The sequence below is a fragment of the Cynoglossus semilaevis genome, chromosome 8 (assembly GCF_000523025.1).
Source record: "Cynoglossus semilaevis isolate Cse_v1.0 chromosome 8, Cse_v1.0, whole genome shotgun sequence".
NCBI classification, from domain to species: domain Eukaryota; kingdom Metazoa; phylum Chordata; class Actinopteri; order Pleuronectiformes; family Cynoglossidae; genus Cynoglossus; species Cynoglossus semilaevis.
Window position 1 is genome coordinate 6,094,707 of NC_024314.1, and position 11,274 is coordinate 6,105,980.

At 40.0% G+C, this 11,274-nt stretch overlaps 2 protein-coding genes across 2 annotated transcripts; both read right to left on the bottom strand.

Annotated features, from left to right (window-relative positions):
• Positions 1-4,530: 4,530 nt before the first annotated feature.
• prph2a (peripherin 2a (retinal degeneration, slow)) lies at positions 4,531-8,519 on the bottom strand. The gene is made up of 3 exons (XM_008314320.3): positions 7,939-8,519; positions 6,908-7,154; positions 4,531-5,871 (listed from the first exon to the last, which is right to left on the bottom strand). Exons 1-3 carry the CDS (start codon positions 8,517-8,519, stop codon positions 5,665-5,667), a joined length of 1,035 nt encoding a protein of 344 aa, XP_008312542.1. The 3' UTR covers positions 4,531-5,664.
• A 1,328-nt stretch (positions 8,520-9,847) lies between these two features.
• Positions 9,848-11,239, bottom strand: tbcc (tubulin folding cofactor C). Its single transcript, XM_008314321.3, has one exon. It carries the CDS (start codon positions 11,129-11,131, stop codon positions 10,094-10,096), a length of 1,038 nt encoding a protein of 345 aa, XP_008312543.1. The 5' UTR covers positions 11,132-11,239; the 3' UTR covers positions 9,848-10,093.
• Positions 11,240-11,274: the final 35 nt, after the last annotated feature.

An 11,274-nucleotide genomic window follows, 5' to 3' on the forward strand; every position in this document is an offset into this window, starting at 1 on the left:
TGTACTTCCAATTAGTTTCAGACAAAAAAAATCTAGATTTGCCTCCTCCAGACATATTTGGAGTGTCTCATTTCTTTCACAGTCTGGCCTGTCTGTGATTCTTCAGCAGAAGTCAAGTCTCCTCAAAAAACATTAAAAGCATCTAAAGAGAGAGAGAGAGAGAGAGAGAGAGAGAGCGAGCAATAAAATCCACTAATTTGGGTCAGAGTTTCTAAATTATACTTAAATTGGTTGGTTATGTTTTTTCATCCTTCTGGATTAGATTCTGACATGGAAAAACAGGGGACTTTGTTATACATCATTAAATATAAGGACTCACTTGTGTGAATGGATCCTGCACATTTAAAGTTTGGTGTTAAAGGTCCTGAAAGGTCAAGAGGTGCTGACCTTTGCAATGGGTGAGTCTGAATAATGAGTCCGGTCAGTTAAAGACAACCGTAAATGATATAATGATATATAATGATATAATGATTCAATTAAAATACAATGATAAACAACAACGGTAACGGAGTTGTTCTGTTTTGTTCACATTAATTGTGACGTTGTCATGTAGTCTTTGTTGCCATGTGTTTTATAAACAACCCTGAACTAAAACTGCTTTAACTGCTCGTCCAATCTGCATTATAAATAAAACTGCATGGTTCTCAAAAGGGTTCAGCCTCACCACAAACTGATGGTAAATCCCATAAACAGGGGCATAAATACAAAAGAAAGAACTGAAAAGACCAGCAAAAAATTGCAACATTACGACAAGTACTCGGTAAATCACAGTAAAACTTCAGACAACCACACAACAAAATTGTAAATGTGTTACGAAAAAGAGAGAGAGAGAGAGAGACCAAATGAGGACAAATTAAAGAGTTAGAAAGACATAACAACAAACGAACACACACAAAATGACCACAGTGGGAAGATCAGCACAGACGAACACTGAAGAGAGACACAGGATGGTAAAAAGACAATAAATGACTATAAAGAGATGCTAAATAGCTACTAGGGGGCAACAATGACCCCAAAGAGAGGTGAAACGGCCATAAAGAGAAGCCATTAAGGATCTGACAGATCAATAATGAATGTTTGTTCAAATACTACAGTGAAATTAGTCTTCAAAGGAAGAATGCGTGTAGAAGACTGAGCAACGTGGACAGTCAGACAATGACATTCACCTCTGTTACATTGAATGTTGTTGAATGTTATATATAAATATTTTAAATTTAAATCTATGTTTCAGATCCCATCAAAATCACACAAACCAGAAATCTATACTGTTCATTATTGTTTGGTGGACACGAATCTGCTAATTATTCCAGCAGATGAATCCGTTTAAATGAAGTCCGTTACAGTACAAGTAACTACTGCATTAAAATACCAGTTCAACTGTGATGAGGGAGGAGACTTTCTGACTGATGCAGTTTGTCCTTCACTCTCCACTGAATTCCATTTAGCTGTTTACACTGTGCTGCTTTTACTTAAGTCAGATAAAATGTAGGAGTCTATGGTTTCAGCATGTTCCATGTCATGAAACCTCCTCCTCCTCCGTCTCACCCTCTGTCTCGCCCTCCCATCTTTTTCTGTTTACAACCTTTCCTCCTGTCAGGCGTCCTGAAATAATAAGAAGGTGTGAGCTGTGCATTTGTCCTCTCTGGGTGTCTGCTGCTGCTGCTGCTGCTGCTGCTGCTGCCGCCCAGGGAAGAGACACATTATTGGTGAGGGAACAGATAGGTGTTAGGATCCAAACATAACCTGCTGTAAATCACACACACTTGTGTGTGCACACCAAACACACCCACACGCCCACGTACAGTAGAGGGTGGCGACAGCATATGCATGCGTTGACTTTAACCTTTTGTCAGAGGTTCCTGGCCTCCCACATGGTTTCACTGTTCCACCCAAAGTTTTCGCCTGGTAAGATGGGTGTTATGATTGAAGATGAGGGGGCTGGTGTGTGTGTGAGCTACAGGAATTGTGATGGGACAGCAGTGTTGGTAATGGCTGGTCAGCTGGTATGGCGAGTATTCAGGCTGGGGGTTGTGCATTGTCCTCTCATAGCTCCAACAATGACCCTCTGAGCAGGCCACGCATCTACCAGTCACGGGCCTCTCTCCCTCTCTCTCTCTCTCTTTCTCCCCCGACCCCTCTGTCTCCCCCTCTCTCTCATGGCCCCGGTCTCTGCTTTTCTTTCCGCCTGCCATATTTATTCAGCCTTAAGTGAAGTGTAAAGTGAGATGTGTTTCGTGGCAGCGCTCCTGACCCTTGACTCAAGGTCAACCCATAAACTTATTTTGACAACCATCCGTTCAGTGTCAAAACATCACTATTTGTCAGTTCCTTATCACTCTAAATGCTTAATGCTTTTCCTCTGTTGTTGTGCGTATGTATTAGTGCTGTATTTTTATGCATTATTAAAAGTCACATTCAGCATGTACTGTATTTCCCAATATCTCTCTCTCTCTCTCTCTCTCGTCTGTGGTTCATTGTGTGCCTTGTTAACAACTGACATCAATCAATTGTCTACAATGTTAACAACGGAAATTGTTTGTTTTTGTGTTTGATTAAAAAAGGAAATCAATGCCTTTTAAGTTGAATATTTTATTTTGTATGTTTTTGTCGCTTTACTGGGTCCATTAAATCAGAATTAAATTCTATATAACCAAATTATAACAAACTGAGCCTCAAATAAAATAAAAACAAAAAAATAATTGTAAGATATATAATATTTATCTATCATTATATATCAGATCTACGTTTTTTCATAAAGTGGACTTTTTTTAATTTGACTCCGTTTGCATCTTTATTAGTTATGAGGAAATGAATAAAACGAAACCATGTTGAAGACATGAGTCTTGGCTCGACTCCCAACATGTAAATATGCTGTTTTCGATATTATTTTTTATTGTTTATTTATCAAACATATTATTTAAGATTTAGTTTTTTCCGTACTAACCATTTTATTTATTAGTTTATAATATAAATTATAAATCCAAGAATAATTCATTCAAAGGGATTCCAGCAAGGAGAACGCTCCTGTTAGACTGTGACTAATGAAAATACGCCCTCCTGTGGAGTTTTTATCTATTGCAGCCTGTTTACATTCAAAATACATCAGCGTTCTGGCGTTTAAGTGCATGCCAGTAAGATTGCTAAAGGCATAGAGAAGGTTTGGAAATGATTCAGGGATTAAATAGATTCCATCTGTAGCGGTGAGGTACGCTCGTTGGCTGTAAGTCATGGGTGTGTTACTGAAACGTAACCTCACATATAAAATCACAGTTTATTTGCTTACATCAACACATTCAGTTTAATTCGATCTCAGCTTGTTACTCACCCTCACCAACAGAGGGCAGCAGAGTACAAAACACAGCAGGAGTGTTATAAGAGGGTATTTCAGAGTTATTTCTGCAACGTTTTAAAGTAGTACTAGGATTGTAAACGGCAGTATATAAACTAAACTGAAAAAAGTAGTACTGAGACAGAGTAACAAATATTTCGCTGAAAAGTATTTTCTGATCAAATATGTACTTTGTCAGTACTGTAACCTGACCACTACATGGTGTTTAAATATGAATATAAAACATATTGGTATATAATGTATATTATGGTCTATGGTTTTACTGTTCTATTGTATTGTATTTCTATTATAGTCTTTTGTTATGGACAATTGGGGGTAGTTTCCTGCAAATTGTTATTTTTAATCATAATTCTCTTATTAATAGTAATGTAAAGAAGTACATAATGTGTTTTATATAATTCAGCATAAAATATTAAAGTAAGGGTTAGTTAATATCATACTATGTGGAAATAATATAATAATTAACTTTAACAAAGACCTTCATTTTTAATTTTGTACGTGACATATTGTTGTAGTACTGCATCTTGGAGTCTATTTACGTTCTTCAAGTTTTCTCCTGTCTGCCAGTCTGTCTGTCTGTCTGTCTGTCTGTCTGCCAGTCTGTCTGTCTGTCTGTCTGTCTGTCAGCCTGTCAGCCTGTCTGTCTGTCTGTCAGCCTGTCTGTCTGTCTGGGTGACGTGACAGCAGCAGCTCACCGGGCCGAGTCACTCCTGCTAATCTAAAGCCGATTAGGCTTCTTATCTGCTCAGTGCTGGTTATGTGCTTTGGGTCCAACAAAAATACTGTGCAGAGTTGGCCTTGTTACCATTCATACTGACTCCTCACAGCATTTCCCATCTGCTCTTTAAGCCGTGATGGCTTTTAATATCAAGGATTCACATTTGTCATAAGTGGAACTAGCAGAATATCTACATCTAAGTTCAGACACGATTTGATTTAAGTGAAACTTAAAATAAAATAAATAATGTATCAGTGCAGGTGATCAGAGACATCCCTCTCTCTCATACACACACGCACACTTAAATGGTGAGCATGTGAAGAGTCATCCCATGTCCATGTGAAAGCACTAATGCCATAATTGCTCTCATCCTGTTGAGTTCACTGGAACCCTGCAGGACTCACTGCATGCTCTGCCTTTCAGTCTACAGTCTTTACACCTAAAGGTCAAGATGAGGGAACTTCATCCTTTTACCATCAGACCAGATCTCTAAAATCCTTTATTTAAGTGCACGGTCCTACAGACACACACATACCCAGAAAAGATTCAGCTTAGTTACATAGTTTTTCTTACAAAAGTAAATTATTTATCCAATTCTACACTGTACAAAGACAACAACTCAGTCGTATACAAAAGTGTCATTATACCCCGATAACTTGGAGGACCTGGCCACTTCAGGCATAATGCTGCAGGGCCTGCTTTATCTGGCCCAAACATAAGGGTTGTGGGCCTAAAGTGGTCCATGTGTAAAATAACAAACCTAGCATAGCATACCTAGATATCTTAGAACAAAGATATTCTCATATTTGGTAGAGTATGTCCTATCAAATATTAGAACCCCTTGTCAGTGTCGCACTGGGATTTAGTTCAACGTGTCTCATTTTTGGGCGAGTTCTGTTTTTTCTCCTACCTTTGGCTGACATGACAGTGCTGTGGGCAGCCCGTGGCTTTATCCTACAACAGGAGCAGCCGCACCAAATGTGTGCCAAATAAAATCACAATATGAGCCTATTATAGGTCGGATGTGGGGTCACAAGTAATTTTGCTGTTAGGGTACAGAAGCAGAATGCACCAAGAATGGTCGGAGATGTTCTGCGACATCACCACTGTGGTCAGGAGCGGAGATTTAGCTGCCACATTCTGTCTTCACCTCCAAGTGCACACTGGAGGTGTTACTGCTGATTCTGTCTGGAGCTACACCGCTTCATTTTCCTTCTCCTGCCTTCCTCTTAGACTTTTAAAATAACACCCTTTTAAAATACAATGTAAATCCTTAATGGCAAGGACCAAATATATATAAATATATATCCAAACCTTTCCATGTGGTGTGTGAAGAAAACATTTTAACCTTTCCACTATGTGGAAATTGAAACTCAAGATAAGGTAATCTACTTACGATCCTCCTCTATTTGTCAGTAAAATGTGTAATTGATGCTAAATGTCCATTTGAAAGAAGTTCATAACAAAAAGTCCTTTGTAGTTATTGTCTAGCATGATGAATAGTAGAAAAAAAACAGAAAAAAAACATCAGGATCTCACAGGTTCCTTTCTTTGTTTGTAGGTGAGAGTGGAGTCACTTTGTACCAGAGCAGTTAGTTCAGCTCACTGTTGCTACTTCGGCTTCACCACCCTCCTCCACTTTAGTGCCTTTGCCCACAGCCTTCATTTTGGCCATGATGTCAGTGAAAGTCTCCTTCACTGTTTTCTCCAGGATCCAGCCCTCACTCTCGCTCTCTGGATCTTCTGGGTTGGCCAAACTGGACAGGGAACTGTGGACGTACTGTAGGCCTGCGGTCACTGCAACCTGCAAAAGAGAGAAAAAGCCAAGAGATTAAATCTGGTACTTCAGAGGTCACCATGTCATCGTCTGTTCAAACTCTTTATTTCACCACAACGTTAATAATACACTGTAATATGTTGTTAGAGCCTGAGAACGTATTATTAGTATGATGATTTTATGAAAAATATTATAATATTCATTCTGAACATATATATATATATATGTAATATATATATCTAAGTTTAGATTTATGGATTAAACAATGTAAACCTATATAAATATATATATGGTTTAGAAAACAAACCAGACTCTTGGCCTCATTTAACAAAAGGTCAGCAACTGTGGATGGACTGTAGATCAGGAGGTCAGAACCCAGGAAGTTGTCATGTCAGGGTAAACAGATTAGTCTTTGTTGAGTTGACTATCTGTGTCAGGACACAGACGATTGAATAACTCTTCCAAGCATCATTAGTATCTGGGGAAGGGTGATATCTGAGGGATGTCTACGTTACATAAATAGAACTTCTTAGTTCCTCGCTGCTGTTAACATATAACATAACATATGTTGGTAGCACAGGCTAAGAAGAGAGATTGTTTTTAGTGAAATCATGTCTTCTTTATGAGAACACATCACACACACAAACTTTACTTTCTCTCACTTTAGAAAGTCAGTTTCTGAACAGGGAACAGACTCACTGTCCCCCTGTCACTGCAGGGTTTCCTCCAAGTTCCACATACCACTAAATGTTTACCACTTTCCTGGCTGAAGGACAATCCCATTATGACTTGGCACAGTACAGTCACTTAGAGAGGATGCTATTAGTAAATCCTCTGTCTTTCTAAAACCCCAAAGTATTCTTTTTCTTAATTTTACAAAAACCAAAAGAAAGAAAAGGACCTTATTCTGTTTCGGCCTGAACTTCTTTTTACAAATGTACATCTTTGGTCATGAACAGGACAGTTGTTTCTGATGTGTGTGTTGCGATGTGTTTTATTAACTAAACAGTACGGTGTACACCTATGTTTAAACAAACTTTGTTCATAATTATGTGAATCTGACCTCTAGCATTGTGATCAGGATGACTAAGGCTCCGATGGTGTTCATCATGCCACCATAGTAGGACAGGAGTGCATCACGGCAGCCACGCTTCCAAACGTTGAGCTCCTCTGTGTAGTGGTCGTAGCTGTAATGTGCAGAGTTGTTGGTCATCTTATTCTGGATGCAGGGTCTGGGGGAGCTGGGATTACAGCAGCTGAATGGTACTCCATCCATCAGGTACTGGCCATCCACATTGCTTCCGATGCGGCTGAGAAGGTAAAATAGGTCAGGGACAAGTCACAATATATTATGGTATAATTAATACGTACAATAAGTATAATTTCCCAACAGTAATTAGCTAGAGCAAAAATGGTTGAACTAGCTCATTTTTTATTTCACAGCTACAGTTAGTAATCAATGCAAACAAAATGTTTGTTTTTCTGGGATGTATGACTGTTGATCAATGGGTAGAAAAGTGTGACTGCATGTCAAAAGTTCTAACTTAATTATTATATATTCTGATCACATCATTCCAGGTCATAATCATTTAATGAAAAGTGCTGTTCCTGAACTACTGCCAAATTCACTCTTAATTAGACAGGACAGGTTTTGAAGGACAAACACTGCAGTAATCCCCAAGATTAGGCTGCATTGATGTGCTACACACAAAACAATCTTTGTCACAGCAATTCTCAAAAATCAATTGCCTAAATCAATCCATCCATCAAATGAATCCACAGAGATGTCTCAGACCTCAGAGCTCAAAATTAACTTCACCACTAAAACCTGACTTAATCCATAAAACTGCAGAATAACCTCTGCTCCCCTTTGCCACTCTTTGCTGTCACCATTTCTGTGGCTGTAATCCTCAGTGGACGAAAGTGACACGAGCGCTGACCTACCTTCACCTCCAATCCACTTATACTGAACTTGAGCTCTACTTTAACAGCATCCATCTTCACACAGGAACAATGAAAACCTCTACCAGCCACAAATAAATAAACGTTTGCAAGATAGCGAGTAAAACTGAGTTTTTGTTCAATGTCACTTACTCTTTGACTGATTTAGCACTGAAGTCCAGGTACCGGTTGCTAATCCACTGAATCTCAAACCAATCCCTGTAGTTGTCATTCCCACAGCAGCGGAACTCAATTTGCATCAGATCCAGGGTCCTCTTCATATAGCAGCGCCCTGGGGTGTCCGTGTCTTTGTAGAACTTCATGCCATTCTTCAGACCCTCAGCTAGGGTGAACTGCAGAGGGATCCTCATCACAAAACACAGCAGAGCCACGAAAAGCAGCAACACATTAAAGACCACACAGAACACCAAGAAGCTCTTCAGTATGGGTTTCCACTTTATAAACTTGGTGGGATCCAGTGAATCATAGCAGATTTTGCCTCCAAAAGCATTAACGACACAGGCTATTAGGCCCATTAATATAAGCAGGTTGGGTAAGAAGTGGCTTTCGTTGTTGTCCATGAGTTCTGAACGCTTTCGAAGCTCGATTTTGAAAAACAGGCCCATGCTGAACAGCAGCACTCCAGCCATTACAGCAAACCAGTACATGAACCAGACAGTCTGAGCGAGCTTTACTCGCTTTTTCAGGTCAAACTTGACCACCATCAAAGCCATTGTGTACACAGAAATGTTTCTAATCTGTAAAGAATCAAGGAAGAGCTTCCTAAAGTTTGTCCGTAGTTACAACAAATGTACTTGATTCAGTGAAACTGCAGTCCTCACTTCCTTGTCTCCTCCTTATCTTCTCCAGCTGGTCCGACAGCACAGAAGAATCAGTTCAGGTGGTGATCCATCCTACACACAAAATCCAAAATGAACCAACCAAGCAGTTCCAAAAACAACAGTAAAATGTTATTTCTCTTTAGCTGTCTCTTTTGCCATTGCGACAATTGTTTTTAGAAAAATTCCAGTTTTCTCCTTGATGCACAGGTAAGGCTAATTATGGTGTTCCTTGCTCTGTCAGAGGATGGGGATTGCTGTGGTTCCTCATGACTGAAGTTACTGTACGTCATGCTAAGTTCCTGTAAGAAGCCCGATCCAATTACAGAAATCCTTCCACACAAGTAGAGCCTGGTCATAAGCCTCTGTCAGGGGGTATAATTGGTTTGAACAATCACATGGTCAAAGTAGCCTTGATGGAACACACTATGAGCTTTGCTGGCATCAACTAATGGCCAAAGAAGACGCCAAGGTAGTAAATGTTACTGCCCATTCACTGTTAAAGGACAACTCCTTTAACAGTGAATGGGCTGTAGCATTTACTACCTGGCTTTTAACAGACAGCATGTCTCCATATCAGGTTAATAAAACTTAAAGGAATGCAAAACAGTCAATTTAAATAAAAAAATAAAGCAAAAATAAATCCCAATTGAGTTGTGATCAATCGTGTGGTTGCAAAATTATTCAGTGTTAATGTAGTTAATAGCAGTAAAATATTGTTCAGCCTTCTGTTTGTTGCGTTTGCATTGGAGTTAGTACATTTTATTGACTAACAGAATTAGGCACTGATGTGAGCTGATCATAGTCAAGCCTTTGCAGTTGTCCTCATCATCCTGCTTGTGTCCTGTATTGGAATTTACAAAATGTTATACTGTTGTTTATTTCTCTCAATTAAAAACATACTTCTAGGTAAGTAAATCCTTATAAAAACCACCAGGTAAGTTGCTATACATTTTAAAATACAATGGAAATATAATTGAAGGCATGTAAATTAGACATGTACACCTTATAGAGTTATAGGTTAACTCATTTTGATTTTCCAAACAAGAAAACATTTAAATGTTATGCTTTATAACATACTCCTTATAGAGTGGATTTCAATGAACTTCAATGAGATCACTGGCAGCTTAGTGACTTTCAGGGGGCAGCAGTTGCCAAGATTTGTTTAAAACCCCTATTGTAAAGGGTCAAATGGGGATTTAAATGACATACGTTATAAAGGATTGAAAAGATACTGCAGATCTTTATTTTTAGTGATTTTAAACACAAGTACATGGCCATTTATACATTCACCACAGAAGTCTTGTATTTTACAGCCTTGGGAATTAACATTACAATGTTGTTAAAGCAAGCTTAATCTTTATACAGTAGATGTGTGTATTTATTTTATCCAGATAGGGCTAGATGGAGCACAGATAGACCTACAATATTTCCAGGGTGTAGCGCATGTTTTATTTGAAGAGTACATTTTAAGGGTCCCAGTTGGTTTTCCTGTCTGCTTCTGGGATGGTAGTCCAATTAGGAGAAGGTGTTCCTGCAGCCAGCCAATAAAAGTCATCCACTTGGTTCCAGTTGTTCGAGTCTTTGTTCAGTCCAGACACATTAAAGTCCTCTTCCAGTGTGGGATAAGACCAAGAAAATGGGGCAAAGCTCACTCCATGACAGTCTTCTATGATGGCTCGACTGGTGACGTGCAGATACACCTGTGTGTCTGTGGTGCTGTGGGTCCTCAGCTGCTGACAGGGAAAGCTCAGTGTGCTGTTCCTGCAATCATCTATGAATACGGAGGTGGCCACTGGCCCGCACAGGATCTCACATTTGTCTATGTGCTTCAGGTGCAGTGTGCTAGGGGAACCATACAAACGGACCTTACAGTTTGACAGATGACTTAACAGAACGTCACGTTTATTGATCTCCTCAGATGTTTTGGTCAGATACTGGTTGTCCATATTGGAGAAGCCGAACAGTTTAGAGGAAGAACCTCTGACCACCTCACCAAGATCAGCAGGTGGAGTGCAATAAGGTGGAGCTGAATCAGTCTCCTGCTCTGACACCTTATCTGCGACTTTAGTGCGAGCTCTAAAGGCGAACTTCTTCTTGGGGAGAGCCTTTTCTCTGATCTCTGCAAGTGAGCCCTGAAGCTTCTGGAGGGCACTTTGGGCTTGCCTCAGCTCATACTGCGTCAGGAACAACACGCTATCATTCAAAAACTTCTGGAGCTGAACGATTTTAATTGTAGCCTCCTCCAGTCTTTGGTTCACCACGCCTTGGTCCGCTCCGGAGCAGCCGGACAGCAGGTCTTCGATACACATCTGCTCCCTCTTAAACGTGCTGGAAAAATACTCAAGCTTTTCCTCGGCTACAGACTGGCTCTCCTTCTCTTCTTTCCTCCGCTCAACATCATCAATTCTCGCCTGATTCCGCTTCTGAAGTCTATCTTGAACCTTCGCAGCTCCGTTGTCACCGGCAGAATCAGTTTCTTCCCCGAATTCATGTGCAGGTTCCATCTTGCTACAGCTGACGTTTGTTGGCGGAAGTGATGAGTAACGGCTCTTCTTCTGCGGTTCGAAAAAGCAGCGTCATTTGAGAACAGCGCCGCCTACTGTGCCGGGGCTTTTACGAACGTGCCTTTTGTCAAAAATATTTGTGT